Raw genomic sequence first — 26,280 nt, 5'->3', positions numbered from 1 at the left:
GAAGTAAGCTTTAAGTGTCATGAAATAAAGTACAGATTTCAAGGATCCTCCTCTTATCCTCTTACCTAGCATATTAGCCAAATTTAAACTGTGGTTTGACTTCAAAATTTCTGACCGCTAACCAATGCAAACCTGAGAAAAGCATTTATAATTTAAGTTATTAAACAGTTAAAATGCACATGTATCCTAAACCAAGATGTCACTGCCTGCTTTCTGGAAGTGACACATTAATTCCCAAACTCTAACACCGGTAGCCTGGGCTAAGACCACTACCAAGCTGGAACACTACAAAGAAAAGATACAGCTTCTGAAAACATCATATATAGAAAACAGCACTCATGCAAGCATAAATAAGGACCAGGATCAAGTTATTCTCACTCTTCTCTTTAATGGCCATTTTCATTTTAAAAATGATTCTTGCTACCCTACGCTGAGCCAGTGCTTTTCTAATTTACCTTTTTATAATACACAGTACTTTCACTGATCATGTATATTTCTGCTAAATCTCTTCCCTGCCCTTATCCCAAGATGGTACCAGTTCTCTGCTGTTAGGTACAAGCTTTTTTAAGAGTAACTTGGGATATTCAAGTTACTATAACATGAGCTCTCTTCATTTCAAGATAAAAAGCTTATGTTCAAGGGCATTAGCACTTCAAATCTGCTGTCTGTATGAGCCAAATTTACTCTGTGGTTCCTCTTTTTTTTCTCCTCTCCCTCTCCTAAGACCACTCTTGAAGCCATTTATCAAAAGAATAACTACATCCTTTCTCTACAGCCATTTTAATGTTAGAAAATGCGGGCTCAATATACAACCCTTGAAGCCCTATATAAGTAAATTTATACTAAGGGAACTCGAAACTGTTTAACTTACAGAGTAAACTACATCAATTCAATCTAGTATTATTTTTAATGTATGGCACAAGCTCAAATATTTCACAGGACTAAGTCAGTTGCTTTAATCAAAATAACACAATATTTTTGAGATGAAAACAGCTTTTTGTTTTATAAAAATTAGGCATTATATAAGGGAGCATCTTCATCCAGGCTTGCTTCAAACATTTTATTACTTTGCCCAAGACCGATATCTTGTGAACAAGCCTATCGTTGCCCCGCTTGTTCCATCTACCTTTTTTAAAAACACCAACCTGCTTTATTCCAAGTCTTCTAGAAATTCCTGGGTGGAAATATTTTTCAGTGTTACAACATCAGCGATTCAGACAGCCTTATGACCATGTGAAAAACTACTAGTTACTTTGCTCAAATCAACCAAATTTAAAAGATTTTTGTCTGAGGATGCAAAATACCCATTATCATGGGTGAATTACACTCCCGTATCACCGCCCATCATCCAGTATCTGCCTGTCTCCCATGTGAAAGATGCTGTCAAGAACATGTTTCTGAATACTCTTTACAGCTTTTGACTCTTACAGCGCCTTAGGAATAGATGCTTTGAAATATCATAAAGCCATCTTCTGCATGGCTTTTTCTAACTGGAACTTAAAATTTTAACTGAAAAGCACAACTTAAAGGGAGGCACGAGAGGTGCAACTCACATTTACAACTTCCTTTTCGTTAACGCAAATTGCGCATCAGAGATAGGAGGCTGTACAGCTTTCAAACAAAAGTTGCTCTAACACAGTTCTGCTGACTGTGAATATTTGCCGTGACTCACGTGTGCACCAAAGCAAGGTAAGCAGAATACCTAGTTCCAGTAACACATAATCCGCATGGTGTTTCACAGAGAGAAGTATAGTTATTTAGATAGGCCCTGATTCCTGAATTGCTTTGAAGAAGAAAGCAGGGACATCAATAGGATCCCTGTTAGGGCCTCTGCTCCCCACCCCTTTCACCACCCTGAGCAGAGGGAGGCTTCACAAATACCAGCACCACAGCTGAAGCTCCTTCACCCAAGCGCACAAATCATTAGGACTAGGCACAAATCCCCACCCCGAGTCCTTTATATGCAGTACATAACACAGAAAACTTCAACACAACGTGCAACCAAGAACACAACAAGGAATCTGGAAACAGCAGCATCTTGGTTTGGACAAAACACCTTATTAATGTAAAGAACAGACCTAGCAATAATACAAATGTACTGCCCGAGCTCTTGAAAAAGCTGGTAATGTACCGGAGATCATGAATGTTGTAAAAGTTGTGCATAACTGATGTCTAGCACACTTAGTACTACCACCACCAGTGCTCACGCAGTACCAGCTGATCTGAACTCCTGACAACCTCTGCGCAGTCGGCAGGCCACTGCAGGGCGGGGGAACCGGGGATCGCAGAATCCGCGCTGCCGGGAACCTCGAGAGATCGCCTGCTCGCTGCCCTCGCTCCAAGGCAGGATCACCAACGGATAGATCATTTGAAAATTATGGTCTTGCCTCTTTTTTTGATAACTTCCTGGGGGGAGACTCATCATGCTGCCACCCACAGCAGCCTTCCAGCACCGAGAAGTGCAGATATACAGTACATCACTGCTATGGGGCAGTCTTGCTCTTTCCTATGTCCATGTTCATCTGTCACTCCCAATTTCTTTACTCAACCAAACGATACCTGCTTTTTGTGAAGGCAAGTTTTCCTGTGATTAGCCAGCTGAAGCAGCTTCCCGGGCAGTCACACAAACACCAACGCAAGAGAAGTGGACGTAGGACGTGAGCAAGAGCACGGAGGGTTGGCTCTGGGGGATAACCCTCTTTGAGGAGCAGGGACCTGTTAGGCCAGCTCAGCTTTTCGAGTGCACCCCCAGATATCCTGCCAGGGTCAGAGCCTCCAAAGACATTTTCATTAGTACTACAGGGTCCTGCTCCCAAGGCAACAGAGGAAGGAGATGCCAGACACAAAAGCTGCACTTCTCTTGACAAAGGAGTTTTTGGACAAAGGAAGAGAAGAAAAAAGTTGCAACTGAGCACTGAGGGGTTAGGGGCAAGGCTATTCCACAAACAATTTGAGAATAAAAATGCCAGGCAAAAAGTAAGAGAAGCCCAGAACACAGGCAGGAAGCACGAAGGCCCATCTGAACCTAAGCCGTCACCTCAGCAGATTGCATTTAAAAGGGAGGCAGCATCAGGACAACAAGGTAGCACGTACTCTGAACCCACGTCACCGTAAGGGGCAGGGCCTGCCAGCCAGTTCCAGCGCAGAACAAGGCAGACAGCTACAGGCATATCCACTTGTTAACTCAACCAGGACTGCAAATTGGAAAAGTGCGATCCCGTAGCTATCTATCTCTCTAAATACGCTTTATGTCTCTTCTAGCTTTTGAAAAAAAAAGTTAACAGGGTGAAACTTATGCCTCCTAATTACACACCTCTACAGATGCAGCAGATTCACATTAAGCAGTATTGCAGGCAGTCCAAAACGGTTAGGGAACGAAGGAGGACAGAAAAATGCTTCTTCTCAAGTTGCTGTAGGTCAATATGCGGGAGCAGAATAGCAAATGCCACCTGCTGAGGAAGAGGTCCCTCCCGTAGCCCTGTGCAGCAACCCTTCTCTAAGCAGCAAGCCAACAAAACAAAGAAATCTCAACTCCAACTCTGAGCACATTTCCTGACACAAGTCATGTTTATGTTGGGTATCCAAATGGTGCCCCACTAAAACAACGCATGTTTAAGAGCTATCAACACTGGAGGGCAAACTGGAGATCAGAATTTGAGTAGATGCTAATATTTCCTGGCTTTAGACACGGTCCTGCCAAAAATTACTTTATAAACGATGTAACAGGATAAAGGATCATAAATATTTTGTGCATCACTAAGCAAACCAGGTCTCTCTTCCAGAGAAAATATACACATTACACTTCTTTCTGCAGTTGAGACATCTTCTGCCAAAAACAATTCATATACAAACTTAGTAAGCCTATGGATCTGTTAGAACAATCAAACCAACACTTCAGAAATACTAGTTTCTAGCTTCAAAAACATTTTTTTGTTCCCTAGAAAATCAAGGCAAGGACAACTTAAGAAATTTCTATCATTCTGTTAAAAACAATTTCACTGTTGTAAAAGACTTTGATCCAGTGATTTTTGAGCTGTTTTATCTATAATTATTTAAAGGCAGGGGGGTGGGGAGGGTTTAAAGCACCCAAATCTGATACTCAAAATTGGCCTTTTTTGAGCTTAAATTATTTAGCTTAGAAGTTAAATTTAGGAGCTTAAAGCTATCTAATTTTTTAAAAATTTCATCTTTTTTCCCAGCTGGATTTCTTAACTCTGTTCATTCCCGTTAGAAACAAAGATCCTATTAGACATATTAAGACAGGTTATCTGGTGTATTAAAATCTAATTTATCACTCAAAAAAATATTAATATTGACAGCTTCAAATCTGTTGTTTCACTAACACTTCTGGAGTTAGTCTTTCTCTAGGCCTCCAAACTGGTAATCTTTCTTCCTAGGTCTGCAGGAGAGACTTGCAGGCGCACAGCATCCCCTCATGCCCAAGAACAGCTCAGATTTTTTTCTTCTTTCACAAATGGTGTTGCATAAACAAAACAGATGGAAAGGAGATGCAGCATCTCTTTTCCATAAATGGGGTAAGTCTTCAGTGCTGAGATTTCTTCTCCCTCTTCCATCTCATGAAAGCAACTGGCTGCTCAAAGTGGGAAGGAAAAAAAAAAAAAATCTAGAAATCCCCCAAAGATGCATTTCTTCACACCTTTGCAAACATACTGCATGTTAGTAAGGATATATTAATCAGAACTGGCAACCCTGCAGTATTCTTAACCTTTTAGCAAGGAACACAATCCCCAACTAAGGAGGACTTTTCCTTTTTTTTTTTTTTTTTGGTAATTCTTTATCAAAGAATTTGAGAATATAAACTGTCAGATACAAAAAAAATAAATAAATAAATAGTCAACAGCATTTGACACCATTTACCAAAAAAAGGTTTTAATTATTCCCTATACCAGTTTTCACCATTCATTGGTCCTTTCCACTTTATGATACCAGAACTTATCCAATGAAAGAACTTTTTTTTTTTTTCCGGTAGCTAATTTAAGATTAGAAACTAGAAAACATTGAAAAAATTAGCTGTCAACATTGCTAAACCTACTTGCCTATACCAAAACTCCAAAATCCCTCTGGCAACCCAACCTTAAACTGTACTGAAAACTGAAGGCTAAGTTTGTTCTCTGAAGTAGTTCAATGGTTTTACCGACCTAGCCTTACAAAAAAAAAAGTAGCATCAGAACTATGCAAGTTAATTCCTAAAACCACATCTGTGTGAAAAAGCTGTGCTTTCCCTTCTTTACTGAAATTTAGCAGTATCAGGTCCATGGATCATGGCATAGCTCAAAGAAGGGTTTAGAGAACCTCCACCTAAAATCATTTTGGGATAGCACTGGGTCCAATACTTCTGTGTCTAATCCTAATCAGCCAATAATCAGAGATTTGTGTGAAGAACCACCAAGCATAACATATCTTTGCATGAATACATACTTCATTTATAATTTCAGCATATAATATTATGAATTAAGGAATTAAGACTTCTACTGAAGCCATATCCATCCCTCAGAAGAGAATGTTTCCTTACACTAGCTAAGGATGGGTTTAGAGCTGAATACTCAGGCAATTGCTAACACGTCCTGCCTGGGCAGGAGATGCTTCTGTCAAGCAGACATTAGCACTCCTACAGTTAAGGGATGGCCAGTCCTTGAGGAGTCATGTTATCAGAAACGCCGATTAGAAGAACTCCTAGAGTGAGCGCCTGAATTCAAGGATAATTCCAAAGAAAAACCAAGTATAATAGGCAGCTCATCATGAAATCATGTTGCAGAATAACAGAACGGATGAGGTGAGAAGGAACTTCTGGAGATCACCTGGTCCAACCCCCTGCTCAACGCAAGGTCAGTGAGGCCAAGCTTTCTAGGACACAAACTAGTGGACTTACTTTCTTGACACTAAACTAAAATAATAGTTGCTATATGCACAAATCTTATCCCTACCTACCTAAGCATATGAAGTTTGCTGTTGATCTTCCACTCAAACGTAAACTAGCTGACTTAGAACATTATCTGATGTTTTTCTGAGCAATTCCAAGAAAAGCAGCGAGCCACAGAGCGTTCTCTCACTATGCCGTTCTGCGACTACTCTCGCAACACTCAACTTGCCAGGACAAAAGCACTCAAGATGCAGAGGGTGCTCTTCTGCTAAGCTACATGCAGCGAGAAGCATCAGTGTTATGGGTCACCCAGGAATTTGTAATAACATGCTTCTACAAAAAGAATTGATCGGGATACGTGTGTGAGCCATGCCAAAGCATCCTGCCTGATTTTTATTTTTAAATGTTGAAACAGGAGAGGGGGGACACTCTAAAAGGCATCAAATGCTATCACAGATTTGTGATTTCCTGTACTTAAACTTATCAGTTCAATTCTAATTTTCCGGTATTTGGCAGCCAATACTGCATACAAAATCATCTTTCGAGATACTTTGCTTATGTTTAAAGTAGACGTTAGCCTATATATAATCCTTTTTCTTTGCTGACAGGCTTTGGGATGTAATAGAATTTTCCAGTTATTAGATATATCTTATTAGGTTACACAACTATCAAAAGAAGCACTCATTTTTTGCAAACCCCAGAAGAACATTGCCTGAGCTGAAGGACTTTTATTATGTTTATCAATAAATTGAACAAAATGTCATACATGTCTATGTTGGTGTGTTCACAGCCCTAGAAAAGAGTTATAAACCCGAGGAGTTCTTACTAGTTGTCACTTCAACAGACAGCCTAACAATGTTCTTCGCAGAGCTTACAAATTTCAAGTGGTGGAATGGATAAAAGATCATTAGCTGTCCGGATGTCATATAAATGTCCCCCAAAGAAATTAAAAAAAATCAACAGTTAACTAGAATCCCACATAAGTGAGTCAGGAAAAGGTTAAGAGCAACTCTAGGAAGCTCTTTGCGATGGACCTACCTAGAGACAGACCTTTAGCTTTTGGAAAAAGTATACTACCACATTACAGCTCCAAACAAGTGCTTTCCACCATAAGACCCCAGAGAGCAACAGTGACCTGGAAATTAGAAGATCATTTTTGGTATGTGAAGAGAATGATTTAGTATTTTTGTTATCAGTCCTGGATCATTAGGTTTAAGATTTGACTTTAACAATTCTGTCTTCTGTAAGGGAATGACTGAACTTAGTGAGGAACTAGCTCTGAAGTTTAATAGATTTTAAATATTAAACTCTCAGCAACGATTAGACAGACAATAATTTGATTCAGATAACACTTTTCACAAAAATAGTATAGGCCAGGGCTTTAATATTTAGCTACAAGGTGCTGGAAGACAAATCTACATTCATGACTCAAATGTAGCATCACCTTCTCTACCCTCTGCCATCTAGCAGAAGAAAGAAGAGGAAAAAAATACATCATAAACTTGGAAGGCCCAATTATTAATTGGATCCCAAATCACTGAATATCTTATCTTTCAGGGTATCATACAGTTTTACTGCCCACTTTCTAGAAATCAAAAAAAAAAAAAAAAAAGCACAAGATCTTCTGCAATACAATGAAGAGGTCCAGAGATTTTCAAAACTCAGTTACCAAAACAACCTATTTTCGTGATCATTTCTTTGAATGTTTTATCCAAATCCATCTCTGTATGCCACAGGGTTTAGATTCTTTACTGTGGAATGCAGATGCAGCTTAAGAGTGAGATCTTCCACCTACGACAGTAACCTAACCTATTCATTAATTCAGTGGCCTTAAATGTAGTTGCTATGCCTCAAGATTTATTAAAGTGGCAATGAATATGGGGACAACATGATTATCAGCCTGGACTACACTGGAAGCTAACTTTCTTTTCCTTGACTCCACCAGAAAGGGGCTTTGATTACAGTTGCTATAATGGGGGCCAGCAGACACTACAGACTAAATGCTACCAAGTGACTACTGTTTCACTGAAAGTCAAAAGTGGTATCGAGATGACTTGCAAAAAAAATAATCCACATTTGAAGCTTGAGATTTAAACTTATTTTCTGTTAAGTAAGGAGAGAAAAGCAGCTGACAAAAAGCTTTAATAGAGAATTACGATTCTGAAGAGGTGTCTGACATGTTGATGGGCACAAAAGCTGAAGTATTTGTTTTTGTAAAATTGTTAAGAGAAGGAGCACACCAATCATGGCCACAGACTTCCTCAATCTCTGCTGGCATTTACACGGGGCAGAAGAAAAAAAGAAAGTTATAACAATTGAAAGGCAGTACAAGAAATGAACAATTTTTAGGCAAAGCTGACTTTTTGTTTAGTCTTTAAGTCAGCCTGCCACTGGAAGAACTTGATCTTGAGACATTAAAATATACTTTGCTGAGCAGACTCAAAACAAAGGATGCTTGCTTACTCTTGCTCTTACGGGGGAAAGGTTTTGACATTGCAGACTGGAATTAAAGGTTCCTGTACTCCTGAGGTTTCAGGGGCCATTTCATGAACTAGAAGGTATGTCAAAAAAAGTCAAAGAATTCCCACCACCTTGCTAGAGAACAAGAGAATTTCTCCAACAGATTGCAGATCAATTGTACTGATGTCCGTTCGCAGGAATTCTGAGGAAATTCCACAGCCTTCAGAAAAGCACCTATGGGCATGTGATGCCAGTGAGAACTGTCAATTTACCTACATCTGGTCTGAAAAGCATTGACATTAGGTTTCCTGTCATTTGGGGATAACTCGTATTGAAGGCAAGCATGATCATTTACCTTTCTTTCAAGATTTTTCCCCACACACTGATTTCTTTGCAGTTATAGGTTAGCCATATAATTTACTCAGACAGCCAGAAAGTATTAACAGCAGGAGAGAAAAAAATGGATTCTTACAACTGGGCACAGAACAAGTAACAGCAGAAAGCAAGAAGAATGAAGGAACATGAAGTTGTACAAAATTTCAGAAAAGGCAGAATCAAGATTTGGAAGCTAGAGATCCTCTGGCATTTTCAAAACAGGAATCACAAGGATCAATGGGATTCACAAGAATCCCTCGGGCCTGCTGCAGAAAAAAAAAACCCTTAAATTTTGCATAATATTCTGCAAATGCCCACTTCAATCTTTCAGTCTTAACCAAGGTCTTCTCTTTGTCCTGCTTACATTTGGTCAGAACAGAAGATAATCCATCAGATTTTGGAGGGTTACTCCTGGCCCCAGCTAACCCCTAGAGAATTTTGGAGATTAGCCTTGACACAGAGCTCAGTCTGCCAATGAAAAGAAGATAGAGCCTGCAAACAAAATGTATTTCTTGACAAGCCAGTAGAAGTTGCCCTCAGGCAGGACAATTTGGGACCAACTTGCCATTTAAGCAAAAGGATCAGGGTGGTGGCAGGGGGGTGTCCCATACTGCTAATACAAGTAATGCTCAGTGTTTTCCCTTCTCTCTTGCTGCAAATTGTGGCTGAAAGAAAACTGGAGAAGAGGGGTGAAATGAAAGCTTTAGTGAGCAATCCAGTGGCTATAGTTACCTGTTAAATTTGTACTAGTAGAACCAGGATCCAGGAAATATTAACATCAGCTGAAGCAGTAATTCAGCAATAAAGTATGATCAATGATTTTTATCTTCTGAAGCAGGTGGAGAAGAGAAGCAAATTATCTCAGATGTTTATTAATATTTTCAAATTAAACTTTTAACATAACCTTACGCATTTGCACTTGTGAACTCACCAGGCAATTGGCTAGAGAACAGGATTAAGATACAACCGCTTTCATCCATCATTAATATTGGCAACGTTGGAAAACAGATTTCATTCCTGGGCTCAAAGTTTAATAAAAAAAAAAAATCACCAAGACTACTTTAGAGAATTCCATGAAATTCCAGATTAAAAGCATTACTCAACAGCCTGTTCTGTAATACATAACAGATATTTCAAGTCTCTCAGTTACATTAAAGAAAGTATGCAGTAAACTACAATCGTCAAAGATAAAACAGAAAAGTGCCTGTGATCTATGGATCATTATTCCAGACCTGTTGTGAATCAGTGAAAAGGAGAGTAGCAAAGGACATACCTTGGAACTGCTCCCAAAACAATCAAGTTGGCTTTTTGTTTGTTGTTTCCAATTACAGCATTTTTCATATCTCTGTAAATCCAGAAAGAAAAACAAACCCTGGTAAATTATGCTGAGGTACTGAGGGCTTAATCTATAGAGTTTACTATTTCCATGAAGGCTTATCAAGTAGTCTTTCACATCTCCATGCTGCACCTACAGGACTAAATATTGCTTCCGGGCACAGTTTCCACAGTTAAATATCCCACAGCTTCTGGGATTCCGTTATGCCCCAGCTTATTCAAGCAAGCAAAACCCCAAGCTCTCTCACATGCACACTAGACACGAAGAAGTCTCGCTGTTGAGGAAAACCAGACAGACTGGTTCTTTATGCCCATACATTCACTAGACTTCTAAAAGGAAAAAAAAAATCCATTGGTTTGGGAATCAAATGCTGACAATATAAAGTATTAACTGAATACTCTAGTGGGTGCAGAAAAAGACACGTTAAAAGATAAAGAAGAAAGAACAAGGAACTTTCTCCAGTCTCCAGAGACCAAGCGTTCATTCTCCTCTTCACCACAGGCTTCCTTTGTGATTTCAGGCAGGACACTGAAGCATCTGTATCTCAAATACCCAGGAATAAAGTGGGAACAAAGGCATTTTCCTATCTCAGAGTTACTGTAAGGGTAAATACATTAAAGGCATTCATACTCTGGTAACTGTACAAGGGGAGCATTTTGGGAAGAGAGCAATGGTTCTGCATACCACGAAGCCCTATTGAAATGCATGGTTTGCAGTCTTACTGTTCATAAAATTGCTGCCGTATGCTAAAAAGCACCACCTTGTTTTTCTTTTTTTTATTCTGATCATACTGAACACATATGAATAACCAGGAAATCTGAAAGAAAACCAACAACTTCTTACGACCAGTTTCAGAAAGTCAAGATGACGTACGTCTAGGAAATGCTCCAAGAAGTAAGAACTTTTATAAACCCAAGGAACACAACCAGTCTGAATTGAGATCATTTTTACCAACAAGCAACAAAAATACATGACCCCAATGAGTTTATTAATTTCACAACTATCAACAGTATGATTTTTGGCCATGTCCCTAATTTCTTCAAGTTATTTGGGAACTGCAGTGATTGCTTTAGTTGGTGTATTTTCTAATAACCATATGCAGCTTGCCATTACATCTCTTTCACCTGCTGTCTGCCTTTGCAAAGGTTCCCTTCATACCTAAAGTTAATTCCTAAAAAGGAACAAATGTGGAAGAAAGATAAAAAACATGCCTTTTTCTAAACTAAAGAAGAATGTTTTGAAAGCTCAAACTTGGGATAAAATTCATCTGCCTAAACATAAGTTTAGTAGCACTTCAGTTGCCCTAAAGTATCCGAGGGATTTGCAGAGAGCTAGCAAATATGATACAGGACCTATGGGAGAGCTACATTTTTCTGGAGCAGCTGCTGGAGATCAGATGCAGTATCATAGGGAATTCAAAACACTACTAAATACTTATTTTAGGCAACTGAATCCCACCCTAATTATTTAATTCTAATGAAAGGCTGATCTCTATAAAGACAAGCACCTAAAGTAGAGCTCCAGATGCACTTCTCTGCCCATGTGCAATACAAAATATCCATGAAACTTGAGTTACAACATAATCCAGTTAACTCCTCTAATTAAGAACATTGATTCCTATTCTCTACAAAGTAATTCAAGCAAATCATGATTGATGTTCATGCATCCTCCCTCCTTCATTTACCTCTCTCCCATTGAAACAGAAAAAAAGTTAGGAGCTCAGCTACCAGCTCCACTTACAAGTAAGGTTGCCTAACACTTTCCATAATAAGTTCTTGGGTTATTTTTGGTCAAACGATCTACTTGGTAGTGTTTTTCTAAAGCTTTCTTTCTTTCTGTTTAAAAAAAAAAGCTTGGAAACTGTCTAGAATTGGTCAGCAATTTTCAAGAGCATAATGGAAATTAAAGTAGCATTCCCACACACACCTCATTGAACAGCAGTAGTACCTCTACTGTTCTGATGCAGAAATGTGAAGTTCTAACACTCCTACCTTGGCCAATGCTGCATCTTACTTTTCTTGTGAAAGCCCACCCAAGTTTAGTTAACTATGAGCAAAAAAGGGATGTAGTCTAGCAGTGCTGTTCTTTAAGATCCACCTGCCCTGCATAATGTAATACCACACAATTCTTGCGCGCTACTGAACGCGTAAACTCCACTGTAACAAGCAGCTGACCCGACTGTTTGACTCATTTTGCTCCAGTTAAAAGAATTTCTTAGCCAAGGCGGCACGCAATATCTGGACTGATGCAGACCAGAACCTTCATAAACCTCAATTAGTAAGAAGTAATTGCCAGTTCTTCCTTAAGTATTTTTCCATGCAACTCTCTCCCCTGTTGCATGCACTTACTTAGCCACAGAAAGGTATTCTAGGGATTTTAACTGAATAGGGCCTGGCTAATTTCACAAGTTTGGGTACAGATCTTAGAGCACCACTAAAAGCAGACTGAACCCCAAACAGCAGTTCTGTGCATCTCTTAAAACAGGCAGAGTCAGGAAGCCACCTGACTTGTCAGGTGAGCCATTACTCAATTGGAATCTGCCTGCCTAGCTCAGCAGTTTTAACAGCTGGTATCAGTAGAGAATGTGAGACCATCCTGTTATGTTTCCCCTAATTTTGGTGACTTTATATTGTACAGACAGCACAAGACAGGAGTTAGAGGAGAAAAAAATAAGGTCAAAAGACTGGCTAAGCTGGAAATCCAAGAAAATTTAAGGAATGGACTTGAAGGTTTCATTAAACTCAAAAACTGTACTCTAGTGGTTTCCACAGTGAAGACTTGATACAAGAAGATCCCAGAAGTTTTAGAAGGCTTGTAAAATACAAGAGTCAGTACAAAAGAAGGGCTGAAATGACGCTCTGGATGTTTCAAAGGAATGGAAACTGTACCAACAGATGAGCTAGGTTCGGGTACTGAACTGCCCAGGCTACTCCAGGGCTGGTAACAAGGCTACCTCCCTCTGTTATCCTCAGACTCCAGCTCTCAAAGTCATCAAAAAGGCAATGCTAAGTCACATACCCATGAAGGCAAGAAAGCACCTGATGAGAGTTCAGCCTTGTACCTCTTGAGAAACAAAAGAGGAGGCACTTGCAAAGCACTCTGAAAAATTCATGAACTGTTTATAGCTATGGTTTAATGCTCCGCTCAGATGATTTTATACATTTAGATGCCAGAAGAACCTTTTGTGCCACCTGAAGCAACTTTGCAACAGAATGGCTTGCTAACTTTATACCCTTTTAATATGTAACAAGTACTGTCAATCCAGATTTGATTTAAAGATCCCTTCAGAAGTGGCAGAAGCACAGTGAAGTTCCATATTACTTGAGCTGAGCGCTTACTGAGGTCATGGTCTTGATCTGCAAGTGATTCAGACGAGCTTCTCAATCCTATTTCACAAAGTTCCTCAAAAAGAACACGCTGCGAGCCATGGTGGCTTGCAAGCTTGAGATATTGGACAAATCCAACACAGATGCATTCAAGCAGTTGAACTTACAAGTCAATAAAATACCCTCAAATTGGTAAGCTGACCTGAGATGGTCAGACGTAGGACTCAGCAAGGATGTATACACCACAGGTCTTGATACCCCACAGGTTCCACACCAGGGTTATCTCGCTGGATTTGCCACTAACAGACAAGAACCTACTCAATGCACAGGACGCAAGAGGATGTGGAACCAAGAGCACCCCTGAAATTCTGCAGTCCAAAACTGAACAACAGCAGCATTTTATTTGGTTTATTATGAAGCACTTGATAAGCAACAGAAAAAGTCTAATGATTCCACATCACATCATATGGAGATTTTCCTAATTAGCAAGCTTATTACGTCCACAAGAAGAAAAGAAGTGCCAGGTGCTGTCTTAGCCTACCAGAACCCTGGAGAATTGTATAGATGGGAAAAACAGAGGGCAACTCCCTTATTTGAAAACACCATTTCTCACAAGAAGTTTGTGCTTGACCGACTTCAGATCCAGGAACATATTAGAGGTGCCCAAGGAGGAAAATCAGTAAGGATCATTCTTTTGAACAAGAGGTATAAACTTCGCAAATTTGTAGTCCCAAACTGTAGTCCTTTTTGCTTCTGTGTATCATGCACACTGCTCTACTTTTCTATAGTGAAAAAGAGTCCTTAACATGAGGAAGAAGGAAACAGCAGAAAGAACACAGCTAGGAAGTGATGAGAACTTCAAAAGAACCACAGTCTACGGTGATCCTAGGCCTGATCTCCAACAAGACAGTGATTCCAGAAGAGGGAAATGCACGGGTCTAGTTTTTCAATAATCAGTCCCAAGCTCTCAGCTAGGTTGTCCATCCTACTGCCATGCAATGGCACAGCATAAGCATCTTCAGAAGAAAAATTTGGATCTTACACAGCTACCTAGTACATTCTAGTGCTACCTGTTTTCTCTGCTTTGTAAACATAGCTTTCTATACGGCCAGAAGACAAATCATGACGCTTCTGTACAGAGTGCTCTTAAGACGTTTCTTTGTGTTTTCTTTTAGTAGACAAATAACATCCCATGTATTAAAATGCAGATTCAAATTAAATTCAAAGAAGTTTAATGAAATACCTTGAATTAGTATTCTTAATTTTAATGCACTGATTCAAAATCTGATAACTGATATTTATGCCTAAATTTGCAATAACACAATACAATAATTTATGTAACAAATACTCAGGCAGGATGTGTAGGCTGCCAACAATGAAAAATGGAGAAGATATCCTAACTGAGCACTTGAAAGTATGGTCTCCTGAAGTGCTAAGCCAGCTTTTTCCATCTCTTATTGCTTTCTGAAGAAATAAGAATATTGTCTCATTAGTTCAACCCTGTGACCATCCAGTTTAAAGTTATGAAACTCACTAGAAACCAGAAATACAGAAAGATTTATTTTCTTCTTCCAAACTCCATATAGAGGGGGAAAAAAAGCTATGAGCAGGTGAGGTTTACTAGGTCTAACAAGCTTTCAGAACACAGTAACACAGAAGCAATCAGTTATATTATTTAGAAGCAATCAGTTATATTATTTAGATATAAATAACGCTTTTTAAATGCAAGGCATGCTAGTTTTGTTAGAGTATTAACACCATATGGATGTTAAGACAAAACATTCTAGAAGTACACTTATGAACAAATGTAGATGGACAAAAATTACAAGACCATCTAATCCACCTTTTTTTTTTTTTACAAAATTAATGTGCTTTTATTCTGACTCTTTGCATGTATTTGTTTAAAAGTACCAGAAATAGCTCACTCTAGATAAGCAAGAAACAACCTGAAATACAACAGTTCGCAAGTAAAAGACAGTCTTTAAGTTGTAATGATTCTTAGCCAATGAAAATTAATATTGTGAAAAGTACAAATACTGAGAAAACGAGCATTCTAGTCTGTCAGTTTAAATTATTACTGTAGATGCAATTTCAGTTGCCAAACTATGCCATAAGCAGAAATTAAAGTTCAACATCTTCACAAAGTTGATTCCGACTTAGGGACTTCCCCCACAAAAACACTAGCAGCGACTAGCAGTGAGCGTGCAGATCTCTGCACCGGCATGAGTCAGCCTCCCAGCTGAGAAACGGCACAGCCAAAGCACTCCTAGCAAGCCCTGAAACCTGCATCTCTTCTGCAAAACAGGTCCTGAGAAAGCAACACGGACACAGGAACTCCTTAGCGAGATTCTGTTTTTACCCACATTTTTAATAGTGTAAACCAAGCGCCAATATAAGAAATTTCAGAAATCTGATAGGAAGGACAGGAGCTTTCCTAAGTCCCATTCCAGGAGTCCATCACAGAAGATCGTGGAACAAGACAGAGTGACTTGAGGAGGAAAAAGCAGTAGAAATTACACAGAAGAGGAACGAACCGCCTGCATGGCATTTTCTGATCTTACGTCTTTTGAAAATAGAATAGGCAATATATTTAAGAGGCTGCTACACATAGAAGAACATCAAACATGAGATGAACAATCACATTAGGAAAAGTAGTCCCAGACACTTTAGGCCAGTTGACTTAGTAAACCATAGCCACACAAGACTGAGAGGCTTTAAATACACAAAAAAAGCATCCAAAAAATGAATTAGACTACAACATTTATCCGTCAGAGGCTGATAAAAATACGAGCAAGAGAACAAGGCAAAGCATCCATCTAGAAAGGTTTTTAAAACCCAAATGCAAGTATTGGACGTAGTGATAACTGATGCAAGGGCATAGCTAATATAAAAACTGATTGCCACAACTTCAGCAGAGTTTCTAAGTTTCAGTCCCGTATAAGCAAACGGTACCTGGAATGGCTGGACTCGAGTCAGAAGCTGATTGCACAGCTAAGGATTTGGCAACTATGCTTTCTATAGCTTTGGTCTCCTCTTCCTTCTCTCCTATTCCCTCTCCTGTTTTAATGTGCATATGAAAAACAAAGCACAAGAGGAATTAACTGAAAATTTTACATGTTAAAATACCTCCATCATTATTTTGACAGAGTAGGTGTCTTACGTGGAAACTAGTACAGCTTGACTACATGTTAATTACCCAGCATGGGAGCTGTTTTCTATCCCTTTAGCAGGAAATATTTGTATTATGATTACTAATGATGTTCTAATATGATTCACCTAGTGAATGAAATGTTAAAAAAATTTTCCAACTCAGGCAAACCACAAATAATAAATCAGCTTATTTTTAAAGTTAACCATCAGGTTTAGAAGTCTTGAAACTTTTCTTCCAATCACTCCATTCAAGAAATCAGTGGACATAAAGATAATTCTACAGATAAGAACAAAGTAACAGATAGAGATACTGTACTGTTACTCAACTTGTTCGAGTTTTAACACTTGCAAGCTGTTACAAAATTAAGATACAGTGTAAACTAAAAACACCCCCAATATATCAACAAGGAGACTCCAAATCCTTGGTTGTTCCCAATCTTACTTCTGCTGCCTTCCCACTGCATAAAATGAAAGTGCTGTAGAAAAACAGCATATGCCTATGACTACAGCTATGTAACGCAGTAGAATTTAATGTAGATAACACTAAAGGTTATCATTTAATCTAACCTTCTCCATATCACAATGCCACAGGAACTCCCTGAACTCCTGCCTGAACTTAAGCATCCCATTTGGAAAGGCAACCTACCTTGCTGTAAGATCTCTTGCCAAAGAAAGTCTACCAAACAGCAAGGTAAGTTGTTTCAAAGATCCATACCCTTAGTTAGAAATATGCATACCTTATTCCTACCCAGAATCTGTCTTCAGTTTCCAACACTGATCTTGCTACATTTGCATGCAACAGAATAAAGAGTCCTCTCATATCAAATCTTTACTTCTATATAGGTGTTTAAACCAGTCAATTCACATGCCAGCCTTCTATATTAAACTTATATTAACAACTCAAGCTCTCCAAGTCTTTGGTTGCAGTTTCAACTCTTGCTCCTTTCAATTCTCTATAGTTTACTGACAAAATGGGAGGTGCTGCTTTTCCCACCTATCTCAAGCACCCTTTCTTTATCCTTCGCACAGGGTCTGGCAATTGTAATACGAGTTAGATGCAATCACTAATCAGCAGAAAAATAGTCTACAGAACCTTAAGAATGAAGTTCCCCAAATTTCAGATGCTTGAACTCAGCAGAGTATGGGAGTTTAGCTACTTTTATTAGTTAAATATTTGGAGAAAAAAAGAAGTTAAAGCTCTGCATCATCGGCATTTCAGCATCAATCTCCACTACTTAAATAATACCAGGTCATAAGAGGGATGAATTATTCAGAGAGAGGTATGGGGAAACTACTATGAAATCTGACTTCTCAGTGGAACTCTTGGAAGCCAAGAGATCTCTTATGAGGGAACAACCAGAACAGCAAATTGCTTTTTTCACAGCTATTCTAAAGCACCCAGGCTATACAAAAATAACAGACTGTCACTGTTGCTTCAGACAAATGACCCAAATCAAATGTAAGTATTTGTGTCACCCTTTTTTGTCATCATCTTCCCCCTCACCCTCCAAGTATTTTTTTCCCAGGATAAAGCAGTGCCTTCAGTTTTTAGCAGCATCTCCCACAATCTTTGCTTAATGAAACTCCATTTAATTTTTGCTAAGAGGTGTTTTGCAGCACTGCATCCTTCTAGCATGATTTTTCACTCATTGTCTCTAAACTCTAGTTATTAGTTCTAGTCCACTCTCCCATTTTAAACCCTCCACTCATTACCAAAATGATTTTGTCCACCATAAGTCATTCACACAGAGAAATGTTAAGTTCCCTTGAGTACAGGAAAACACCTTTAAAAGGCCTTCCAGCAGCTGCTTAGCTGTTCTCTGATGTGAACTCATAAATATTATATGGTACGCTGTTCACATCAGCTTGGGCCATCAGTCACTGAAGGATCACCAAAAGCTGTTTATTTGACATAGCTGCTACACATTAGGTTATGAAGTTTTCTCTGTATCAAAGTAGAACCTCAGATTTTTAGCTCCAAATAGCTATCAACCGAGATGACGTACCGGCCTCTATGCTCTGCAGTCATGTCTAAATGTCCTTCTTCAGAGTGTTCAGTAGGACAAACTGCATAATTTATCAATAGTCAAATCAACTCTCCCATTCTCTATACGGGAGAGAGTTACTGAAGATTTCAGACAACGCACATTTGAAGTACGTTTTAGTGAGTAATTTAACCAGCTAGCCCTCCTGTTACTTTCCCATTCCCAAAGACAAAAAACTCACAGAGATTTAAATTATCAGCTCAGCACTAGCAATTCAGTATACCTGCTGACACCACTTTAAGCCTGGGGTAGAGAAATAAACATAAACAGAAATCAGTGCTTTGAATGTCACTAGAAACATTAAGCTTTCACAAGCAGGTAGCCTAAAAGAATTAGAACATAGCTCCATACTACAAACCGAAAGAGAACTGGTTTTGAAAAGAAAGTAAGTAAACTTAATTTTTTATGCTGATTCTGATCAATTTGAACTAGCAGCTTAGAAAAAAAATCAAACTCTGAATATTAAGAATCACAGACTTGGTGGCATTACCGATTTTATGACACATTTTTCTCTCAGACTGAATCTCAATAATTCCCCTCCTCCAACCATAATGATTATTTCTCACTCCTCTGCCTGCTACATTTCTCTCTTGCTTACAGAGAGCAACCTCTCCTTTGCAGCTGTCTGACAGATTAATATCCTAAATTCTGAATAACTGTTTTCAACCTGTGCTGAGCTGGAAGTTTGCTACTTCTGTCTCAGACCTCAAGACTAGCATGATCAATGCTCTCCTGCTTTTCACCAGCTACATCAGGTAGCCTGATAAAAGCTGTTTCTCCCTTCTTTATCCTGCTTACAGCCTGAAATAATCACAGTAGCAGTATTACTGCTCTGACGCTGCCATCAGAACAGGGTTTTCAGAGAAAAGCTTCACATCTTCCTGAAAAGAAGCACTGATAAACAATTTCATTCATTACCAAACATCTGACTGTCACAGGCTCAGAGGGACAACTGCAAAGTTTGAAGTATTAAACAATCCTGGTAGCCTGAAGACTTCTAGCCAAATATAATAAGTGTACCTTATTTCCTAAAACTTCGCCCCACCTCTAAATTTTAGTACGAAAAATAACAATTCACTTGCAAAAACAGTATTACGCATTTGCACCTTTTGCTACATTATAAAGAAAGGAGAAAAGGGAGATAAGTTCTGATTCTGTAACAGGAGTACACATTTCTTCTTCCCTCCGTATTTACTCTCTCTTCTTCTACCTCACTCTACAAAATCTCTTATAATGAAAACCACTCTTTACGGAGCAGTACTTGATTCTATAATGATGCCTGAGGCCTCCAAATTTCACTTTCATCCTCTACCATTCTGGAAGACTTATCTAGCTATTAGGTTCCTCAACTTACCTCTTCAAAGGGAGAAATCAACTGGAGCACTGCTCCCAGCTCCCTCTCAGCCTCACCTAAACCTGCTCAACATCCTCTCTCAGATTCTCCAACCTGAAGAAAAGGCTGTCATTTCACAAGCCACGACACATGAATGAATACTACACAAAAACAACACTTTAATAAACTATATCACTTCTTGGCCAACTAGAACTGGAAATTCCGTATTGCATCTGAAAGACTTGGTAATTTCTAGTAAATACGAAGCCTAGGAGGTAACAGAACGGATCAAAAATACACAAAGTGTAACAGCAACAGTCCTCTAAAAACTGCTCTGTTTCCACAGGGCCCTTCCAGTGGAAGCTGAGACAAGGGAATTTTCTAAGAACAAGGCATGGCTCCTGCAGCAAATTTAGGTCTGGAAGTGACTGTTACGAGACTAAATATGTGATTGTATATATCTTGGATGCATAATGTGAAAACAAGTGCTGTTCATTATTTAGTCTTAAAGTAGGTTTGTTTGACAGGTCACGAAGAACAGGAGGCAGAAGTAGCCTCTGCGTAACTATCTGAAGGGGGTACCTGTTGTTCCATTAGAACTGAGATGGGAATTTCTTCTCTTCCCACTCCATGAAGCTGCCTCTTACATTTCACGCAACTTTCCCTGCAGCCATGTGTGGAACACTGCACTGATGCTCTCAATCCAATTGCCATAGCTGAGAAATACAAGATACTATTATACAATCATCTAAACACGTGCCTGGAATATTTTTTCAAATCCAAGAATACACAAATGAAAAAACTGCATGTAACAAACGCACACAGTTTGAGGTGTTCCCAACTAATTTCAAAGCAACCAACTACAAAAGAGATAGAAGTCAAATTCTGGGAAAGCAGTTTACTACTTGAACATGAAAACATCTTTTTTTCTGGTATGTTACTACCCTTCTTGTACCTTCTATTTGAAGACAGAAACCAGCAAGCAACACAGAGCATCCTCAGTCAAATCCATTGCCCCTTTAGAGAACTTTTAACACATACATAATTTTACATTCAAAACCTACAAAAGGATATCCTGTAAAGGCCCAATTGTATCCTGGTTGTATCAAAATATCATTTTCATTTTAAGAAGTCTTCAAAACACTTCAACATAACCACTGCAGAGCTATCGGTCTGAGTCTGCAGGGGCCCTAAAACAGTAGCTGTCAGATGCGAAATGGTCTACATGTTCTGACCTATATGCCTACTATTATATTTTTCATATCAACAACATTAATTCTCAAACACTGAAAATCATAGAAAGCACATATAAAACAAATTAAGTGTACTGTATAATTCTACACCAATATTCCCACCACAGCAACTGGGCACGCTCAATGGCAAAAGGGAAAATGTAAACATATACTTTAAAATTGGCTCTTCAGTGACAAGTGGCATTTCTATAGGATGTGTCTTTCATTTTCCTGAAAAAGAAAATAGCCCATCCAAGTTTGGAAAATGCTGATCTGGTTAACTCCAGCTGCCTGGATTAAGCTGATCCAGAAAGGACAGAAGCAGCAGCAGCATGGGAATCCTCAGTGCAGCATGATGCTGACTAATTGCAAGTCTTAAAAGATGACACCCTTGGACTGCTAAGGAACAGCATGATGAGAAGCAGTTGGGACTTCGAGTGAGCCAGATTTGTCTGGAAGAATGCTCCTTTCAAAAACAGCCCTCGAGATGGAATTACATAGCTCTCTGTAAAATGATAGATCACCTCCTTGAAGACACCAGGCTGACCGTAAGCATGACAAACAGTCTCTTAAAGAAGCCTTCAACAAGCAAGTAAATCGGCAGACAAAAATAGGTATCAGTCTTGCACGTAAACAAAGTGGCCCTGAGCTTCAGAGAGTGTGAAAAGCAAATGACAATCTAAAGATCACCACCTAGAACTATTTGGGGAGAAAAAAAAAAAAATGCTATGCTGCAAAGCACAGAGTGTTGTTGCAGCAACAATCGTGGGATAGATGAAGCTTTTACAACACTGGAGAAATTCACTAAGTTATTTATGTTCTGCTCTTCTGCCAATAACTGCAAACCATTTAAGAGAACTTCTGAGAGAACATGGTATTTAATCCCCTACAAAAGTCATTTGAGGTAATCTAGCAACACTGAATATATTCAATAGCCGCATACCTGACATTATTGCTGACCTTGCAGAATGCAGTCTTAAAAGTGTATTTTGAGAAAATGTGAACTGTAGAACAGTATATGGAAGATGAAAGGTTTAGACGCGCACCTAGGTAGACACAAAGCAAACTCGTAAGGCTTCTCAAGTATAAGCATAATGTACCATTTAAATTCACAGAAGGAAACTGTCTATATGAAGCTGGCTCAGTTACAAGGACAATAAATAGCTAAATATGCATACTTCCATACAGATGTGGATATGCAGAAATGGCCTTATACATTTTAAATAGCTCTCAATCAGGTACAGTAAAAGCCAGTAGTCATCCTTCTAAGAATCTCAAAATTTCAAAATCTGAACTGAAATTAATGATTTACTGGTGGGTTCAAACACTTACTTCTTCCCTGTGTATCTACTACTAAAACTCAAATGAATATGATGATAGAAGTGATGTGAAAAGAAGTTCTGCAGGGAACTTGGGATTTTGAAATGGGATCAGTGGAGCTACATACAGCAATACCAGACAAAAGGGAAATAGCTTCTCAGTTTTCCCATGAGAAGAAAAAGGAAAAAGCTCCTAAGCAGGTAAGACTTCATTGTCTGGAGAAAGAAAAAGAGAAGAAAGGGAAAATAAGAGATTTGATAATTCAGATCCTTTCAGCATATATAACCCTAAGCCTTCTCAAGTTACAAGATGCTGACTGGATGTTGACATGATTTTCAAGTACAAGAAGTATTTAACTATATTTTACCTTTATAAAACCTAATTCAGAAGCTGGATTTCATTAAAATGTTCAAGAGTGCAACAAAAGAAAAGTGCTAAATTCAAGTTATTCTTCCAATTTTCCTTAATACCAGGTGAAGAACAGAACTACTGCACCTGAAGACAATCTGCAGAAACGAACCCTCTCAAGACAGCCTATTTTCTGGTCCTCAATATTCATACAGTTCCATCAATCAAAATAAAAATCTAGGTCATCAGTATTTTCAGCCAGGATGCAGGAAAACCAGCACATCTTATGAACCAAAGATTTTCAGCGAATTATGCAGAATACTTGGCAAAGCTTCTGACAGACACTTCTGATGGGACTTTAATCCCCCTTCTCCCCACCTCTCCCTAGTATCAGTTCATTCCAGGTTCAATACCTTTTTCAGATACGCTGAAGTCAAAGGAAGAAGGGCAAAGTAGTTCTTTTCTGCCTGAGGAGAATGTTGGACTGACAGAATTTGTTACAGACGTTATACACTAAACTGGACCGTAGCACATCCATCCACCCATATTCGGGAAATAACAAATCCATCACATGGAATTTGCTTAGCATCACAAAAGATATTCTCAGAATTAGGATCTTAACCAGAGTGTCGCCAACGTGGCTTGCCATCCAAATCTGTCCTGTAACTTTTTCCTCCTTTTCCCCTGTACTCTTCAGAGGCACTAATCCTGCGAGATCTTTAAAAGGTCTGAGTCTAAGGGAAGGCACCTTCTGTGCAACTCCTTCAGCAGTTTCACGGTAGCAGCACCTGTTATTTCAACAACTAGAATAACTCTGATCCATTGTTAAAAGACACCTTCTCCTTCAAATCTGTCCTTACGCACCACCCCTTACAGTCTCTCCAAACCTCAGAGCATTTGTTTGAGAAGAAATGGCTCCTCCACAAAGCTCAGCCTCAAAGATACCGCCATGTGGTCTTTACGGTACCAAAATCCAAACGGTAGCAAGAACAGAATCCAAAAGAAGTGGATCCAAAGTGGATCCGTAAAGGACATATCCAAGTGCCACAGGAAAAGGATGATCTGAAAAAGCTGCATGATAAAATGACTATAACAGGGAGCTACAAAAAATTCATGAGGCAAAGCAGCATGAAGTCTCTTATAATGGAAGGCAGGAATGAAGCTGGCAAACAAAAATGAAAGTTATTGTAAAATATATTGGTATTTTCTGTCTTTAAATGGATGGTTTATGATCTCTAACTGCAGAGACATATCCTGCAGTTACGTCGTCGTCCCTTATCCATGTATTTTGTTCTTAGATCACAGAAAAACTGAAAGGCAGCTCCAGAATCTATTGACATTCATGGAGAAGGGGAAGAATTTCAGATGTTAACCGAGACAGAGAGACTGCCTACGATTTTTGTTTCTGGGAAAACTCTCTACTTAGACTTCAGAAGATGTGAATAACAACTCAAAAGATTGGGAAGGGATTCCCAAGGGTTGGGATTCCACAGTTCTTCGTAAAGAAAGGACAGTCGGAAGGGAGAACGACCTAGCGCTCAGAGCATCTGCCAAGGAGAAAAGTGGGGGCTCAGTCAGCCCATTTGCACATAGGATGAGACACATCCCTGCCCCTGGGAACATCTAGCTCACCTTTGTGAGCAGTGGACTAAGAAGGCCAAGAAGTAGAAACAAAGCCACACTTTTCCATAGAGAACCGTCAAGAACCTGTAAATATTTACACTGAAGGACCAGATGGTTTTATACAGGTAAAAAAGGCTATTTCCACAAAAAAAGATTCTAAACCAGTTTTAGGCACGCTGGGTTTTTCATGTATTTCAAAGGGACTCTGATATGTTGCCTACTCCTTCCACGGAACACTTTCGGGAGTCATTTTGCTCATCGACTATTGGAAACACCTCAGACTGCCCAGAGCAATGAAACCCAACATTACTGGCTTTTTGGTCCACTTGGTGCTCTGATGTCTTCTGGTACTTTGCTAGTTAGCCACAGCTAGCAAGCGAGTTACATGTAAGCCTGAGAAAGCCTGGTTTCACCACTAAAAGTCAGTCCTAGGCAAGGAATTGTGTGCTACCTCCCTGTGTGAGTACAATGGAAAGTACAAGTCCAGTGGAAAGTACTGTCCAAGGACAGTAAGAAAACAACTAGATCTTTGCACCAATTTTACTACGTGTTCACTAGCGGGAGTCTTCTATTGACTCTTTCAGTCATTACCTCCTATCGCTGGCATGCAACAGAAGAACAGAAACATAAGTTCTGTCTAAATTAATTTCTATGGAAGCATTTTCTTTCAGCTCTCAATTCCCTTTGATGAGATAAAAGCCATGCATCAAAAAAATCAACACTTCAGGCATGGCAGCAGGGGAAATAGCTGAAGAGGCAGGTATGCTGACTTGGCAGTGAAATAAGAGAAGAGATTCTCATCAGACCTGGAAGGGGAGCAAAGGGAAAAGGCCAGAAGGAAGAAAAGTATCGAAAATAAATCTGAACGCTCACAGAATGTTTTTCCTCACTTCTGGCAACTGGGAGGCTGGGTTACCAACCATATGTACCACAAAGTGATAGTATGCTAAGACAACACTATCACATTTGCATGAAAATTCACGTAACAAGTTTTCCAATAGGATTTCCCTAAAAAGATGGGAAGAATCTCTTTCCACTGACATACCACACTACCAGGATTCAAGCAAACCTAGCCTAGGCACAACAACAGTTCAAATGTGTTTCATATGACTTACATGACACCTTGCAGGACTTTCTGGGGATCGAGGTCAAATAATCTATCAACATAGTGGCGGCTACTGGCCGTTACTTCCTGCAGAGAAATAAAAATGTATATTTTTAATATGTAATTTATATCAACTCATATAATGGCAGATAAAAAGGAATGACTAAAGCAGCAGCAAGTCTACAAAACCTACCAAGCAAGATAGCAGCAAAACCACAGAATCATATTTAAATGTGCAATACGTTACTGCTGGGCAACATCCACACAAAGAATTAACCCTATGTTTAAATGTGATTTCGAGAATAAGCTATACCTAATGTGGATATCAACGTATTATGAGTCAAAGCAAGTTAAGGGAGTACCTCCAGGTATTTCAATATTTATGGATAGGGCATACAAGAAGGGGTCCACTTTAGGCATCAGTACTGCCTTCGCTTCAATCTTACTATATGTAATTACTATATAGAAAAAACAGAATTCCCATACAGAAAAAGCTCTTAAGAACAGTTAATGTTGCTCAAGAAGCATACTCACAAACTCTCAAAAATAAGGAAGCTCGTATTAGGACATTTTTCTGAAACTTGCCTTATTGTAACATATGTACGCACTTCTGAGGCTCTGTCCTTCTATAAACTGCCCCACACAATCCCAACGGGGAGAGCAGTGCAATGCTCTCCATAACGCTCCCAGAGCTACTCTAACGCTCCTCTCAGCAACAGGACCGTGCTTGCAGGTTGAGCATTTAT

General features: G+C 39.2%; 1 protein-coding gene across 8 annotated transcripts in view; it reads right to left on the bottom strand.

The window, feature by feature from the left end:
* Positions 1-26,280, bottom strand: part of ARMC8 (armadillo repeat containing 8) — a 78,887-nt gene that overhangs the window by 51,193 nt on the left and 1,414 nt on the right. For 3 of the 8 annotated variants that reach the window (XM_064517051.1, XM_064517053.1, XM_064517056.1), the window contains exons 2-4: positions 25,545-25,621; positions 22,082-22,184; positions 9,990-10,061 (exon numbers count right to left, since the gene is read on the bottom strand). In XM_064517051.1, the coding sequence (XP_064373121.1) occupies positions 9,990-10,061; positions 22,082-22,184; positions 25,545-25,596 (227 nt within the window). In that variant the 5' untranslated portion in view covers positions 25,597-25,621. Of the gene's footprint in view, positions 1-9,989; positions 10,062-20,488; positions 20,623-22,081; positions 22,185-25,544; positions 25,622-26,280 lie in introns of those variants that run through there. The other 5 variants (XM_064517052.1, XM_064517054.1, XM_064517058.1 and 2 more) reach the window with 3 other exon arrangements.

Source organism: Dromaius novaehollandiae, chromosome 9 (assembly GCF_036370855.1).
Source record: "Dromaius novaehollandiae isolate bDroNov1 chromosome 9, bDroNov1.hap1, whole genome shotgun sequence".
NCBI lineage: Eukaryota > Metazoa > Chordata > Aves > Casuariiformes > Dromaiidae > Dromaius > Dromaius novaehollandiae.
This window is presented reverse-complemented; position numbering and strand designations above follow the sequence as displayed.